The sequence below is a fragment of the Miscanthus floridulus genome, chromosome 13 (assembly GCF_019320115.1).
Source record: "Miscanthus floridulus cultivar M001 chromosome 13, ASM1932011v1, whole genome shotgun sequence".
In the NCBI taxonomy this organism is placed as follows: Eukaryota; Viridiplantae; Streptophyta; class Magnoliopsida; order Poales; family Poaceae; genus Miscanthus; species Miscanthus floridulus.
Genome location: NC_089592.1, coordinates 19444781 through 19462738, shown reverse-complemented (window position 1 = coordinate 19462738; position 17958 = coordinate 19444781). Strand labels below are relative to the sequence as shown.

The 17958-nt window shown below is 45.5% G+C and overlaps 1 protein-coding gene across 1 annotated transcript; it reads left to right on the top strand.

Annotated features, from left to right (window-relative positions):
* Positions 1–11769: 11769 nt before the first annotated feature.
* Positions 11770–17652, top strand: LOC136501660 (uncharacterized). Its single transcript, XM_066497175.1, has 2 exons — positions 11770–12573; positions 17346–17652. The coding sequence occupies exons 1-2, from the start codon at positions 12156–12158 to the stop codon at positions 17357–17359; spliced, it is 432 nt and encodes a 143-aa protein (XP_066353272.1). The 5' UTR covers positions 11770–12155; the 3' UTR covers positions 17360–17652.
* Positions 17653–17958: the final 306 nt, after the last annotated feature.

Here is a 17958-nt window from a genome sequence, read left to right as displayed (position 1 = left end):
GTACTCCTCCAACGGTCGCATTCATCTTAATTAATCTTTATCTCACTCTTAATGAAGAGTATTTTTCTTAATTGATCTTTATATTCTCTCCCTCAAAATATGGCATGAACTTTACTGCCATAATTTCGATAACTATTCAGAAAGCTTGTAAACGAGGAGACACTTTTAACTTACTTCATTCACATGATTATGTCATGTAAACAAAGTTATTTCTTGATCCATTTAGGAGTACACTTTACTTCATTCACTTTAAGAACTCAACGAGGTCTTTCATTAGTAGTACTTTTGCAAGTCACACTTGCATTATTTCTTATCTTTTGGTTAGTATTGACTATGACTATGCATTTTTATTGTGCCAAGGTCAATACTAGGACAACATAATAGCTACCCAAACTTCTCTCGCTATGCGGGATACAAAACATGTAAATGATCACAAAACTTCTCCCACCATGCAGGATGAACTAGCATAATTACTATACCAAAACTTCTCGCCATGCGGGATACATCTATACGAAAACTTAGCCATGACGACTAAAACATTCACTTATACTTTATTTTCCAATTAAATCTTCCCGTTGGTTCCAATTTAATCAGAAAAATTAGTAAACTAATAAAAATTGTCCTGAACTGGCTTTACTCAAGCCTTTTCATTGACATACCCCGGCATTGCAACCCGTTGACATGCAGCCGAGTGATATCGTCGAATTAAAACATACAAGGTGCTTTTGCATCAACTCTACATCACCGTTGGGCAGAAAATAGAATTAATACATAGAACTCATAAATCAACTTGAAATACGTATAACTACTCTTCAAAGTTAAATTATCCCGCTGGTTCAAATTTCATTATAAGATAATCAACTTCATTGCAACGAAAACTAAATGAAATGCATTCTTTTAGTTCAGGAGTATTTCTTGGTCCTTAACTACTCTGAAAATTTACCACGTTGATGTAAAATTTATTAGAGATTTAAACTTCAAACTTAAATTCATTGTAATATTGTCATCATCAACGTTGGTCAGAAAATGACAATACCATAATTTTACTTAAACAAAAAATAGACTACTCCTCTATTTAATTTTTCCCATTGGTTCCAATTTAATTAGAGGATTAACATGATCATAATTTACTAAATATAACTACTCTTCAAATTAAATTCTCCCGTTGGTTCAAATTCAATTAGAAGATAATAAACTTTAAACTTTGCAGCGGAAACAAGAAAAATAATCTTAAAATTAATATTATCAGAAGCATTTAAATGTATTAACTACTCTTTGAACAAATTCTCCCATTGGTTTAAATTTGAACAGAGATAAAACATCATACATTTAAAAAAAACCGCTTATGAAAATATTAAAAACTAAAACGAAACTTCTGTTCTTTTGGTCTGTTTGTCAAAAGCGGCCCGCGACAGATAGCGCAGCCCAGCTCGCATCCGTACTGCTCAGTGTGGCCCAGCGGCCCAACTGCGCCCACGCGCCGTGTTCCCGCGCCCAGGCCACAACCTGGGCCTGGGCCGGCAATCCTCCTGCCCGCCTGGGCCAAAAGCGGCCCGTGCATTCACAGCCGTTCATCCAGATGGATGGTCGTCCTGCTGTTTCAGCGGAACAAAAACGACGCTCGATCGACCCCTAGGTTTCTTTCCTACATTCCCCTTCTCTGTCGCTCAGCTCGCATCGGCGGCGATCATGGTGGTCGCCGGTGTCGTAGTAGCGTAGGCGCGGCGAAGTCCAGAGGACCAGCGGTGCTTCCCGTCACTGCAGCGCGTTCACGATCGGATGGGCCCTTCTAGGGCTTCTTTGGTGGGTTACTGGCGGCGTCGAACATCGTGTCTAGCACCCCGGCCCCCACCTCCTTTTTATAGCGCTGTGTGACAGGGGCCTGCCGACCAGTGGTCAGTTGTGTGTCCCCGATTAGGACACGATCAAGAGTGAACTGAGTCAGATGAGATCAATCCTAACACAACAATGTAGCAGCATCTGTTTCTGTGATAGCACAAAAGCATATAGATAGATGAATCAGGGTGTTTGGCTGGTACACAAAAGCACTGTGTATCAGCTGGTTCCAAATAATTCAATAGTATTCTGTGAAAGAGAATAAGCTGAAATAAGTCAAGACAAGAACAGCCGAACAGGCCGATTCTCCTTTGCTAAAAGAAAAATCTGTTTCTGTTACACTATCCCTCCATGCCATTGATGCCCTGTCCTGCTAACACTGTTGGAAGCTGCACGGCATGGTGGGGAATTTTTTAAAATAATAATTGTAAATTTAAAAAGCTGTTACAGATTTATTGCAGGTATAGCACCATATTAGCGTCTGGACGGCCAATAGGATCCCTGGACAGCCGACAGGACCCATATCAGCACCTCAGGAGCCGATAAGGTTAACGTGACAGGAAATCTAACTAATAAACTAAACTAACAAAATCTAACTAAACAAAAAATTAAAAAAAAGAGAGACGTACCTGCGAGGGCCGCCGCCGCTGGGCAGAGCAGGCAGGGTGGAGGCGGCCTACCCCGTTGCTGCTAGGGCACGCCCTACGCCGGATCTGGCGACCGCCAGCGAGGGGAGGGCGCGGCGGCGGGGCGAGCGACGATGGCGCAACAGCAAGCGCGTGAGGGAGCGACAAGAGAGAGAAAGCGCGAGGGAGGAAGAAGGTCGCGTAGATATTTTAGGACCGTCGGTTCTTCGTCGGCCGACAGAACTTTATCGGCTTCCCGGTGGCTGACAGGCCTATCGGGCCAATAGGGCCCGTTGAGCGTACTCTCCAGCCACGGCCGGCGTCTAGTCAGCTACTAGGATGCCGATAGGATTCTGTCGGCCCTCCAGTTACCGACAGGGTCTCTGTCGGCACCCAAGTAGCCGACAGGCTACTATATTTATAATTATTGAGAAGGGCTACAGTAAAAAGCTGCAGAGCACTTCATATCAGGATGCATATTGTCACCGACAGTGTCGGTGATAGAACCTGAAGCTGAAGAGCACCAAGACGCTGAGAACTCTGATGGCGCGATCACTGAAGGAGCACCTGAAGCTGTGCCGGTTGCTGTCAAGCGTTCGGATCGAGTCAAGAAGAAGAGCGCACGAGTCACTGGGCCGGACTGGATCAACTAGCCCAATAGGCCCTGCGTGGCCCATGACGGAGGCGGCTTCCCTGCCCCTTAATTCTTTACGTGCTATTAAAAAAAGATCGCAATGTCCTATATACCTTTAGAAAAATTCAGTGGTCTTCAACATCACTACTCCAACTTTTTTGTGCCCTCCATGCCTCTGCCTCAGTTTGGGCTCTAATGCCATCAAACTTTAGGTGTGAAAAGTCAAAAATACCCTTGTGTCTTAATATGTCATTAATTTTTTTGAGCATCTTAACGACTTCAAATAAAAAAACTTAAAACTAGAAAGTTGTAGATCTCATCGAGATCTATAATTTTTATATAAAAATTATCTTCATTTAATTCCATAAAAAATATGATTTGATATGATTAATATATCTTAGAAAAATCATATCTTTTTTTTAAATTAAATGAAAATAATTTTTATATGAAAATTATAGTTCTCGACGAGATCTACAACTTTCTAGTTTTAAGTTTTTTTATTTGAAGTCGTTAAGATGCTAAAAAAAAATTAATGACATATTTAGATATAAGGGTATTTTCGATTTTTCACAGCTGTAGTTTGATGGCATTAGAGCCCAAACTAACGACAGTGGTATAGAGGGAACAAAAAAGTTGAAGCAGTGACGCTGAAAATCGCTGAACTTTTCCAGAGACACGTAAGACATTGTAATTTTTTTTTTTTAATGGCAGACAAGGAATTCCCCAACGACATCCGGGAGAGGAGAAGGCTGACTTCGTCATTACTTTTCACCCGAGCCTTGTTGGCGACGGCGGCGGCGAGCACGGCGATAGCCGGACCTCAAGACCTTGTTCCACCTAAACTCTACCAATATATCGTACATTGCTAGTAGTTCGGTAACATCTTGTATCGGATTCATTTTGATCCCAGGAGCCACAGATTTCCTTGCGTTCTATCTCTCTTCCTCGTTGTTTTGATCCGGAGCCATGATCCCCGATGGCAGGTTGATTTCCGGCCTCACTTCGGTGGCACCGTTGAAATCCCATAGGTCCGTGCCGAGGTTGGCTTGATCGACAGCGGCAGCAGAGTTGTGAGCTGTCATCCAGCGCCTCACGCCCAACTCACAAGGCAGCAAGTCGTCATGACGCAGGGGGAGAAGTTCGGCCAAATCCTCGCTCTCCTGAGCGAGAATTCGAAGGGGATTTTGGAGTTGAAGGCGATGATGACCGAGATCAAGCTGGCAAAAGAGGAGATCGAAGCTTGGAAATCGGAGGTGGACAGTCGGATGGCGGATTTGGAGAGCGCCGTCTCCACTCTCGGTGAGCGCGTCAAGCACCTCACCGGCTCCAATATCTTGTCGGCGAACAAGGGAATCTCCATCGAGCAACCCGCGCCTGAAGCATCGAAGGCCGAGGGTACTAGGATGCCAGATTCTGCCCATCTAGGATCGACCCTGTCCGGGGTGGCGTCTAGGCCATGCGGCCACCGCGTTGAACATGGGCACCGGGGAAATGTGTTTGGGGTGGTGTATGCCACCCTGGAATCGTCCCCGGTCACAGGTGCGCATGCTACCCAAAATTCCCCTCCCGTGACTTGTGCTCTGGGTGATTCTGTTTGTTGCGGTCATCATATTCATCCTGCTGTTACTGCTGCATTACCTGATCTAGTTTTCCCAAAGTTTGATGGATCTAATCCTAGATTATGGGTGAAGCAGTGTGAAACATTTTTTGATGTCTATGCTGTTGCTCCTAGTCTTTGGGTTCGTTATGCATCTATGAACCTGGTTGGCTCAAACCCTCTGGTTCCAAACCTTACAAGGCAATTCCACTGATCTAACCTGGGATGCTTTTGTGTTATCTGCTACCAATAGATTTGATAGGGATGAGTACAACCATCTTCTTAGGCAAATTTTCCACCATAAGCATTTATCCTATGTCTGTGAATATGTTGAACAGTTCAGTGATATCGTGCATCAGTTGCTCGCTTATGATCCCACTTTTTCACCCACCGTTATCACCAATCGTTTTGTTGATGTCCTTAGAAAAGATATAAGAGCTGTTGTGATGATTCATAGACCACAAGACCTCGAAACTGCGAGTTCCTTGGCTTTTCTGCAGGAGGCACTTCAAGATCAAGTCATCAAGAGATCTGATTCTGGTCATTATTCTAAGAAGCATGGTGTTGAAACTCACAAACCCAATTTTACACCCACTGCTAAACCAGCTGAATAAAAGGAGACTTTCAAGTCTTCTTTTATTGCCTACTTAGCCTTAGATAGGAGTGCTTGGAAGACAGCTATTCACGTGTCTGAACCTTGATGGCTTCTATTGGGTTTTAACTCTAGCCTACCCCAACTTATTTAGGACTTAAAGGCTTTGCTGTTGTTGTTGTTGCTGCTAAACCAGCTGAAGACAAGAAGGCTGTTCCATTAACTCTGTCCAAGTCTGATGAAGATAAGGTTTTTGCTCTGAAATCTTATAGAAGATCTAAGGGCCTATGTTTTAAGTGTGGAGAGAAATGGGGACCCCAACACAAATGTCCTTCCACTGTTTCTCTTAATGCAATGGAACAGTTGTGGCAGTGTGTTACTGAAGGAGAAGAACTAGAGTTTCTTTCTACTGAAGTGGATACAGAATCTGATGATGAATTGATGGCCTTATCAGTGCAAGCACTTAGTGGTACTGAGGGATCCAAGACTATTAGGCTTAGAGGTCACTACTACAGATTGAGCGATCACTATTGCCACTTTCACTGCCGTAGAATACATAAGCGACAGTGCGATAGTTGCACCGTTTGGTTGGATCGATAGCGAGGCCTGGAAGGAATCAAACCGGCAGATGAAACTTCTAGCACTCATGGTTCAACCATCGATGTGGCGGTGTTAGTGGGGTTGCATTTCTCCGTCGTATGGAACGCCAAGCCGACTGAGATACGCGTTATGGCCGCCGGCCCTACAACACCGTTTGGTCTACCGGCGGTAAGTTCAGCGTGAGTGTTGAATGTCCCAACTACCAAAACCGTTCCATCACAATTACTTCCATCGAGAGAAGCTGAAGCAAGGTTGCCCATCGCTCTACATATTCTTCAAGCCCACTACCCTCTGAAACCAGCCCTCTTCCTTGTTCATCCCCTTCTTCCATCCGACCAGAACTATGTGCAGCCCCTGGAGCCTTACCAGCAGAGACTCGTCCCCCGACGAGGTCGAGGTCGATCCATCAGATGACTCCTTTAGTGACACCGACACTTCTGAAGGGAGTCCCCCTAAAGTTGCGACGACGAGGGCTTCGAGGAGGAGGATGACGACGACGACGACGATGAGCCTCCTCCCAAGCGACCGAGACGACCATGATCCTCGAAGAGAGGATCCAATTTAGATTGAATAAGTTTAATACTTTAGATCTACTAATTATCTTTCTGGATGAGTAGAATCATATACTCAGTCCAAAATGTATCTATCTTTTGTAGTGATGAAGAAAATTTGTAGTCCGAGCAATGAATCTTTTGTAATGAAGTAATGAAGCTACTGTCTCCTATTCGACACAAAAAACTATCATGTACTTAGTTGTTGAACAGCTGAGAATCACCATATTATATGGATGTGTTAGCGTGGCAATGCTTACATTAATATGGACACCGTGTAACTTATCCCGTGCCATCTGATGTCCCTACCGATCAAATCTGGACCATGCGTTTCGCAAAAAACTTAGAATTGCTCGGGCCACTCCTCAACTCCCCTCGACCCCTGTCGGTGCCTTGGTGGCGGTTTGACCAACCAAAACACCCCACTGCGAAGCGCTTAGTTCTCTCGCCAGTTGCTTCATCTTCATTCTAACCCATCGCCTGTACTGTGCCAGTTGCCCTGCATCATGCACCTTGCATTGTTGTCCTAGACAATGCCCCATGAAGGTTAGATGGATTTGGTCACCTCCCTGTTTGCATTTGGTTCCAATTGGTTTTTGGTTGTGTATCAGTTTTGTTCATATTATGAATTTCTTCATTGCAACAAAAGATACAAAACCAGCCTTCTTCTATAGGCAGATAGTACCCTAAACCAACCGTGACACATCATCTCATCTTGGCGGGAGTGAGAGGGTTTTTAGGATGTTGTTGGAGGGAAGCCGCATAAAGCGATGTCAAAAGACTCGGGCTGACCTCATGACTCAGAGTGTGCAACACATTCAACCTAGACTGCTAGATGGCTGGATCTAGCTCCAACTCCTCGCAGTGGTCGGCACCACCCCTAGGTGGCGTTGCGAGAAGAACACCGGCTTCCAGTAGAGGAGGCTACAATGGTAGGGGGCCGCCCATCGTGAGAAGAACACCGGCTTACATATCCTATTCCCGTGTTTCACATATCCTGTGTTCCAAAGGGGCTTAATCTGTGTGCCTTATTGTTCATCATCGAACTGAAGTTCGATTGCTTTGAATCCGAGTACTGGCATTGTGCTTTCCTCAGTTTTCTAAGTGCCCAGTTTGGCTTTGTTTCAATGTATACATGGTAAACGTTAAATCTATGTGCCTTATTGTTCATCACCGTATCATACGGGGGTCTCTGGGTGCAGTGGTAATAGGACCCAGCCGCCGGTGATGGTATCGTGCATTCACCCCCACTTATTTGCAAAATTTCCATTCCCGCATTTGAGCCCTCCCACGCGCAATTACAAAGTCCCAATGAAATTTCGATTCCCACGGCTCGTAAAAGTCACGCAGCCTGCACGCAACTCACCTGTCCCCCTCCACACACATACCTTGTCTCATCTTCATTGCTGCTATTCCTCAGCGCCGCTCTTGGTCACCACTGCTCAGTGTCGACACCGGTGGGACAACTCTTGCTCTGCGATGGTGCACATCGTCGGCTTGCCCGCATAGATCCATAGGTGACCAAGCTGTTGATGTCACCGGCGTTGCCACTCATGCTAATCGCCGCCATATCCAAAGCAAGTGTAATAGTCCCTTACTTACATCGCCGTCTGTTCTCGTCAAAACTCATGTCGTTAGTAATGTTTTTTATTCATGCAATTCCACGGCGGCAGGGCGGCCTCATCTCTTTGGGGGTTGTCCTGCCTATTCTAGATGATGGAGGCCCCCAACAAGAGGAACACCGTGGGTAGCCTCACAGACGATGTGCTTGTCGACATCCTCATCTGCCTCCCCGACCGGTCGTTGTGCTGCTACAAGTGTGTCTGTCACTCCTAGAAGCGCGTCATCACCAACTCAGACCACCATAAGAAGCTTTCCCAGATTGTCATGACTTCTTCTATGAAAGCTGGTGGAACGGCAAGCGCCACTTCACCAGCATCACCGGTGAACGGCCCTCCTTTTCCTTCTTGCCCTCCCCCCTCGACAAAGTCCTAGTCTCAGATAGCTGCAGCGGCCTCATGCTATGCTGGTGTGTTGGGCCTGATGGATTACGTCGCTATGTTGTTTGCAATCTGCCGATCAAGAAATGGTTTGTATTGCCGCATAGCATCGGTTCTGTTGGTCAGGCTCGCTTGGGTTAAAACATACAAGGTGCTTTTGCCCGTTGACATGCAGCCGAGTGATATCGTCGAATTAAAACATACAAGGTGCTTTTGCATCAACTCTACATCACCGTTGGGCAGAAAATAGAATTAATACATAGAACTCATAAATCAACTTGAAATACGTATAACTACTCTTCAAAGTTAAATTATCCCGCTGGTTCAAATTTCATTATAAGATAATCAACTTCATTGCAACGAAAACTAAATGAAATGCATTCTTTTAGTTCAGGAGTATTTCTTGGTCCTTAACTACTCTGAAAATTTACCACGTTGATGTAAAATTTATTAGAGATTTAAACTTCAAACTTAAATTCATTGTAATATTGTCATCATCAACGTTGGTCAGAAAATGACAATACCATAATTTTACTTAAACAAAAAATAGACTACTCCTCTATTTAATTTTTCCCATTGGTTCCAATTTAATTAGAGGATTAACATGATCATAATTTACTAAATATAACTACTCTTCAAATTAAATTCTCCCGTTGGTTCAAATTCAATTAGAAGATAATAAACTTTAAACTTTGCAGCGGAAACAAGAAAAATAATCTTAAAATTAATATTATCAGAAGCATTTAAATGTATTAACTACTCTTTGAACAAATTCTCCCATTGGTTTAAATTTGAACAGAGATAAAACATCATACATTTAAAAAAAACCGCTTATGAAAATATTAAAAACTAAAACGAAACTTCTGTTCTTTTGGTCTGTTTGTCAAAAGCGGCCCGCGACAGATAGCGCAGCCCAGCTCGCATCCGTACTGCTCAGTGTGGCCCAGCGGCCCAACTGCGCCCACGCGCCGTGTTCCCGCGCCCAGGCCACAACCTGGGCCTGGGCCGGCAATCCTCCTGCCCGCCTGGGCCAAAAGCGGCCCGTGCATTCACAGCCGTTCATCCAGATGGATGGTCGTCCTGCTGTTTCAGCGGAACAAAAACGACGCTCGATCGACCCCTAGGTTTCTTTCCTACATTCCCCTTCTCTGTCGCTCAGCTCGCATCGGCGGCGATCATGGTGGTCGCCGGTGTCGTAGTAGCGTAGGCGCGGCGAAGTCCAGAGGACCAGCGGTGCTTCCCGTCACTGCAGCGCGTTCACGATCGGATGGGCCCTTCTAGGGCTTCTTTGGTGGGTTACTGGCGGCGTCGAACATCGTGTCTAGCACCCCGGCCCCCACCTCCTTTTTATAGCGCTGTGTGACAGGGGCCTGCCGACCAGTGGTCAGTTGTGTGTCCCCGATTAGGACACGATCAAGAGTGAACTGAGTCAGATGAGATCAATCCTAACACAACAATGTAGCAGCATCTGTTTCTGTGATAGCACAAAAGCATATAGATAGATGAATCAGGGTGTTTGGCTGGTACACAAAAGCACTGTGTATCGGCTGGTTCCAAATAATTCAATAGTATTCTGTGAAAGAGAATAAGCTGAAATAAGTCAAGACAAGAACAGCCGAACAGGCCGATTCTCCTTTGCTAAAAGAAAAATCTGTTTCTGTTACACTATCCCTCCATGCCATTGATGCCCTGTCCTGCTAACACTGTTGGAAGCTGCACGGCATGGTGGGGAATTTTTTAAAATAATAATTGTAAATTTAAAAAGCTGTTACAGATTTATTGCAGGTATAGCACCATATTAGCGTCTGGACGGCCAATAGGATCCCTGGACAGCCGACAGGACCCATATCAGCACCTCAGGAGCCGATAAGGTTAACGTGACAGGAAATCTAACTAATAAACTAAACTAACAAAATCTAACTAAACAAAAAATTAAAAAAAAGAGAGACGTACCTGCGAGGGCCGCCGCCGCTGGGCAGAGCAGGCAGGGTGGAGGCGGCCTACCCCGTTGCTGCTAGGGCACGCCCTACGCCGGATCTGGCGACCGCCAGCGAGGGGAGGGCGCGGCGGCGGGGCGAGCGACGATGGCGCAACAGCAAGCGCGTGAGGGAGCGACAAGAGAGAGAAAGCGCGAGGGAGGAAGAAGGTCGCGTAGATATTTTAGGACCGTCGGTTCTTCGTCGGCCGACAGAACTTTATCGGCTTCCCGGTGGCTGACAGGCCTATCGGGCCAATAGGGCCCGTTGAGCGTACTCTCCAGCCACGGCCGGCGTCTAGTCAGCTACTAGGATGCCGATAGGATTCTGTCGGCCCTCCAGTTACCGACAGGGTCTCTGTCGGCACCCAAGTAGCCGACAGGCTACTATATTTATAATTATTGAGAAGGGCTACAGTAAAAAGCTGCAGAGCACTTCATATCAGGATGCATATTGTCACCGACAGTGTCGGTGATAGAACCTGAAGCTGAAGAGCACCAAGACGCTGAGAACTCTGATGGCGCGATCACTGAAGGAGCACCTGAAGCTGTGCCGGTTGCTGTCAAGCGTTCGGATCGAGTCAAGAAGAAGAGCGCACGAGTCACTGGGCCGGACTGGATCAACTAGCCCAATAGGCCCTGCGTGGCCCATGACGGAGGCGGCTTCCCTGCCCCTTAATTCTTTACGTGCTATTAAAAAAAGATCGCAATGTCCTATATACCTTTAGAAAAATTCAGTGGTCTTCAACATCACTACTCCAACTTTTTTGTGCCCTCCATGCCTCTGCCTCAGTTTGGGCTCTAATGCCATCAAACTTTAGGTGTGAAAAGTCAAAAATACCCTTGTGTCTTAATATGTCATTAATTTTTTTGAGCATCTTAACGACTTCAAATAAAAAAACTTAAAACTAGAAAGTTGTAGATCTCATCGAGATCTATAATTTTTATATAAAAATTATCTTCATTTAATTCCATAAAAAATATGATTTGATATGATTAATATATCTTAGAAAAATCATATCTTTTTTTTAAATTAAATGAAAATAATTTTTATATGAAAATTATAGTTCTCGACGAGATCTACAACTTTCTAGTTTTAAGTTTTTTTATTTGAAGTCGTTAAGATGCTAAAAAAAAATTAATGACATATTTAGATATAAGGGTATTTTCGATTTTTCACAGCTGTAGTTTGATGGCATTAGAGCCCAAACTAACGACAGTGGTATAGAGGGAACAAAAAAGTTGAAGCAGTGACGCTGAAAATCGCTGAACTTTTCCAGAGACACGTAAGACATTGTAATTTTTTTTTTTTAATGGCAGACAAGGAATTCCCCAACGACATCTGGGAGAGGAGAAGGCTGACTTCGTCATTACTTTTCACCCGAGCCTTGTTGGCGACGGCGGCGGCGAGCACGGCGATAGCCGGACCTCAAGACCTTGTTCCACCTAAACTCTACCAATATATCGTACATTGCTAGTAGTTCGGTAACATCTTGTATCGGATTCATTTTGATCCCAGGAGCCACAGATTTCCTTGCGTTCTATCTCTCTTCCTCGTTGTTTTGATCCGGAGCCATGATCCCCGATGGCAGGTTGATTTCCGGCCTCACTTCGGTGGCACCGTTGAAATCCCATAGGTCCGTGCCGAGGTTGGCTTGATCGACAGCGGCAGCAGAGTTGTGAGCTGTCATCCAGCGCCTCACGCCCAACTCACAAGGCAGCAAGTCGTCATGACCACTTGGTCATGACGCAGGGGGAGAAGTTCGGCCAAATCCTCGCTCTCCTGAGCGAGAATTCGAAGGGGATTTTGGAGTTGAAGGCGATGATGACCGAGATCAAGCTGGCAAAAGAGGAGATCGAAGCTTGGAAATCGGAGGTGGACAGTCGGATGGCGGATTTGGAGAGCGCCGTCTCCACTCTCGGTGAGCGCGTCAAGCACCTCACCGGCTCCAATATCTTGTCGGCGAACAAGGGAATCTCCATCGAGCAACCCGCGCCTGAAGCATCGAAGGCCGAGGGTACTAGGATGCCAGATTCTGCCCATCTAGGATCGACCCTGTCCGGGGTGGCGTCTAGGCCATGCGGCCACCGCGTTGAACATGGGCACCGGGGAAATGTGTTTGGGGTGGTGTATGCCACCCTGGAATCGTCCCCGGTCACAGGTGCGCATGCTACCCAAAATTCCCCTCCCGTGACTTGTGCTCTGGGTGATTCTGTTTGTTGCGGTCATCATATTCATCCTGCTGTTACTGCTGCATTACCTGATCTAGTTTTCCCAAAGTTTGATGGATCTAATCCTAGATTATGGGTGAAGCAGTGTGAAACATTTTTTGATGTCTATGCTGTTGCTCCTAGTCTTTGGGTTCGTTATGCATCTATGAACCTGGTTGGCTCAAACCCTCTGGTTCCAAACCTTACAAGGCAATTCCACTGATCTAACCTGGGATGCTTTTGTGTTATCTGCTACCAATAGATTTGATAGGGATGAGTACAACCATCTTCTTAGGCAAATTTTCCACCATAAGCATTTATCCTATGTCTGTGAATATGTTGAACAGTTCAGTGATATCGTGCATCAGTTGCTCGCTTATGATCCCACTTTTTCACCCACCGTTATCACCAATCGTTTTGTTGATGTCCTTAGAAAAGATATAAGAGCTGTTGTGATGATTCATAGACCACAAGACCTCGAAACTGCGAGTTCCTTGGCTTTTCTGCAGGAGGCACTTCAAGATCAAGTCATCAAGAGATCTGATTCTGGTCATTATTCTAAGAAGCATGGTGTTGAAACTCACAAACCCAATTTTACACCCACTGCTAAACCAGCTGAATAAAAGGAGACTTTCAAGTCTTCTTTTATTGCCTACTTAGCCTTAGATAGGAGTGCTTGGAAGACAGCTATTCACGTGTCTGAACCTTGATGGCTTCTATTGGGTTTTAACTCTAGCCTACCCCAACTTATTTAGGACTTAAAGGCTTTGCTGTTGTTGTTGTTGCTGCTAAACCAGCTGAAGACAAGAAGGCTGTTCCATTAACTCTGTCCAAGTCTGATGAAGATAAGGTTTTTGCTCTGAAATCTTATAGAAGATCTAAGGGCCTATGTTTTAAGTGTGGAGAGAAATGGGGACCCCAACACAAATGTCCTTCCACTGTTTCTCTTAATGCAATGGAACAGTTGTGGCAGTGTGTTACTGAAGGAGAAGAACTAGAGTTTCTTTCTACTGAAGTGGATACAGAATCTGATGATGAATTGATGGCCTTATCAGTGCAAGCACTTAGTGGTACTGAGGGATCCAAGACTATTAGGCTTAGAGGTCACTACTACAGATTGAGCGATCACTATTGCCACTTTCACTGCCGTAGAATACATAAGCGACAGTGCGATAGTTGCACCGTTTGGTTGGATCGATAGCGAGGCCTGGAAGGAATCAAACCGGCAGATGAAACTTCTAGCACTCATGGTTCAACCATCGATGTGGCGGTGTTAGTGGGGTTGCATTTCTCCGTCGTATGGAACGCCAAGCCGACTGAGATACGCGTTATGGCCGCCGGCCCTACAACACCGTTTGGTCTACCGGCGGTAAGTTCAGCGTGAGTGTTGAATGTCCCAACTACCAAAACCGTTCCATCACAATTACTTCCATCGAGAGAAGCTGAAGCAAGGTTGCCCATCGCTCTACATATTCTTCAAGCCCACTACCCTCTGAAACCAGCCCTCTTCCTTGTTCATCCCCTTCTTCCATCCGACCAGAACTATGTGCAGCCCCTGGAGCCTTACCAGCAGAGACTCGTCCCCCGACGAGGTCGAGGTCGATCCATCAGATGACTCCTTTAGTGACACCGACACTTCTGAAGGGAGTCCCCCTAAAGTTGCGACGACGAGGGCTTCGAGGAGGAGGATGACGACGACGACGACGATGAGCCTCCTCCCAAGCGACCGAGACGACCATGATCCTCGAAGAGAGGATCCAATTTAGATTGAATAAGTTTAATACTTTAGATCTACTAATTATCTTTCTGGATGAGTAGAATCATATACTCAGTCCAAAATGTATCTATCTTTTGTAGTGATGAAGAAAATTTGTAGTCCGAGCAATGAATCTTTTGTAATGAAGTAATGAAGCTACTGTCTCCTATTCGACACAAAAAACTATCATGTACTTAGTTGTTGAACAGCTGAGAATCACCATATTATATGGATGTGTTAGCAGTGGCAATGCTTACATTAATATGGACACCGTGTAACTTATCCCGTGCCATCTGATGTCCCTACCGATCAAATCTGGACCATGCGTTTCTCAAAAAACTTAGAATCGCTCGGGCCACTCCCTAACTCCCCTCGACCCCTGTCGGTGCCTTGGTGGCGGTTTCGACCAACCTAAAACACCCCACTGCGAAGCGCTTAGTTCTCTCGCCCAGTTGCTTCATCTTCATTCTAACCCATCGCCTGTACTGTGCCAGTTGCCCTACATCATGCACCTTGCATTGTTGTCCTAGACAATGCCCCAGTGAAGGGTAGATGGATTTGGTCACCTCCCTGTTTGCATTTGGTTCCAATTGGTTTTCGGTTGTGTATCAGTTTTGTTCATATTATGAATTTCTTCATTGCAACAAAGATATAAAGATACAAAACCAGCCTTCTTCTATAGGCAGATAGTACCCTGAACCAACCGTGACACAATCATCTCATCTTGGCGGGAGTGAGAGGGGTTTTTAGGATGTTGTTGGAGGGAAGCCGCATAAAGCGATGTACAAAAGACTCGGGCCTGACCTCATGACTCAGAGTGTGCAACACATTCAACCTAGACTGCTAGATGGCTGGATCTAGCTCCAACTCCTCGCAGTGGTCGGCACCACCCCTAGGTGGCGTCGCTAGAAGAACACCTGGCTTCCAGTAGAGGAGGCTACAATGGTAGGGGGCCGCCCATCGTGAGAAGAACACCGGCTTACTAGATCCTATTCCTATGATTTGCATATCCTGTGTTCCAAAGGGGCTTAATCTATGTGCCTTATTGTTCATCATCGAACTGAAGTTCGATTGCTTTGAATCCGAGTACTGGCATTGTGCTTTCCTCAGTTTTCTAAGTGCCCAGTTTGGCTTTGTTTCAATGTATACATGGTAAACGTTAAATCTATGTGCCTTATTGTTCATCACCGTATCATACGGGGGTCTCTGGGTGCAGTGGTAATAGGACCCAGCCGCCGGTGATGGTATCGTGCATTCACCCCCACTTATTTGCAAAATTTCCATTCCCGCATTTGAGCCCTCCCACGCGCAATTACAAAGTCCCAATGAAATTTCGATTCCCACGGCTCGTAAAAGTCACGCAGCCTGCACGCAACTCACCTGTCCCCCTCCACACACATACCTTGTCTCATCTTCATTGCTGCTATTCCTCAGCGCCGCTCTTGGTCACCACTGCTCAGTGTCGACACCGGTGGGACAACTCTTGCTCTGCGATGGTGCACATCGTCGGCTTGCCCGCATAGATCCATAGGTGACCAAGCTGTTGATGTCACCGGCGTTGCCACTCATGCTAATCGCCGCCATATCCAAAGCAAGTGTAATAGTCCCTTACTTACATCGCCGTCTGTTCTCGTAAACTCATGTCATTAGTAATGTTTTTTATTCATGCAATTCCACAGCGATAGGGTGGCCTCATCTCTTTGGGGTTGTCCTGCCTATTCCAGATGATGGAGGCCCCCAACAAGAGGAACACCATGAGTAGCCTCACAGACGATGTGCTTGTTGACATCCTCAGCCTCCTCCCCACCCGGTCATTGTGCTACTGCAAGTGTCTCTATCGCTCCTGGAAGCGCGTCATCACCGACTTAGACCACCATAAGAAGCTTTCCTAGACTGTCGTAGCTTCTTCTATGAAAGCTGGTGGACTGGCAAGCGCCACTTCACCAGCATCACCGGTGAACGACCCTCCTTTTCCTTCTTGCCCTCCCTCCTTGACAAAGTCCTAGTCTCAGATAGTTGCAGCGGCCTCATCCTATGCTGGTGTGTTGGGCCTGATGGATTACGTCGCTATGTTGTCTGCAATCCGGTGACCGAGAAATGGTTTGTACTGCCTCATAGCATCCATTCTGTTGGTCAGGCTCGCTTGGGTTTCAATCCGACAATGTCCTCACACTTTCATGTGATTGAATTTATGGAGGATGAGGGTGGGTGCGTAGGTGTGGAGATCTACTCATCTAAAACTACAGCATGGATCTTTAAGGAATCTGAATGGGGCGTGAGTGTTGTACTACGTTTCAAAATCGAGAAGTGTTTTTCTTAATGGTTTTATGCACATGCTTGACTACTCTGTGATAGTCGCTGTGGATATGGAGGGAAAGACATGGAGGAAAATTCCTAAACAATGTGGTGCTGAAATGTCCATCCATCAAGCTTAGGGTCACCTGTGTTTGTGTTGTGCTGATTTTCACTAATATGTCCTGAGCTTTCAGTGTGGATACTGGAAGACTATGGTACTACTAAATGGAGATTGAAGCATGTTATGACCACGCAAGAGCTATTTGGACAGATTCAATATTAAAGTAGGTTATGAGCTTTGTGATGCGGACTACAGATTGATTACAGTTCATCCCGAATAGGAATTTCATTTTCTTTGTTAGGGAGGATAGAACACTGAATTGCATATGACATGGACCATAGAAATGTTCATGTCATCCATGCTCATGTCATCTGCTTTTGCAGACCAAGAGGCTGTCTCCATATGAATAGGCGTTACTATCTTCCTTATGTTCCCTTGCTCATGGAGTCACTAGCAGAGCAGTAAGATGCATTTGCTGTATTTCGTTGTTACTGACATGCCTTTGTTCAGGTAGGGAGTTGTTTTCATTGTACATATAGGCCAATTTTGGCTTGGTAATTGACTAAATGAATTGGTATGTTAATATTATTAATTCTAGCTGCTTTGTGCAGGTTGTGGAGTCTGAGTGCTTTTCTATAATTTGCCTACTGAAGAAGAGGGTTTCCATGGTGCGTTGGCTACAAATCCGAAGGATACAGTAATTATATTCACTTTGCCTTGCAAGCAGGAGTGCCACATTGGCTACCAATGCGAATGATGGAGTAATTATATTCATTTTGGTTATGTAAGTCTATAGAGATCAGTACCTTTAGTATGCAATCTATGTACCGCTTGTGTTAGGACATCAGTTCACATAGATGTTATGTTAGCGCCCATTGTTATTGTAAGAAGTACTCTTGTTTTTGAACATGATGTATTGATGTAATATATCTGTATGCTGTGTGTTCAGTAACGTGTTAAGGGCCTATTGAATTAGTAAATATTGTGAAAACCAGATGTAGTTCTGTCCAACACCACCGCTATACGTATGATGCGACAGGGATCAAAACTATATCACCACTGAATCATTTAGTAACCCGACACCGACAATAGGATCATCAAAGGCGGATCGTACTGGAAGCCAACGGTGACCATGCCCTATGACCCAGTGGTTCATACGGTGAGGCGACGGTGATATTCACCTCGACGCAGATGGGTCGGCCGTCAACATGACGATGAACTTGC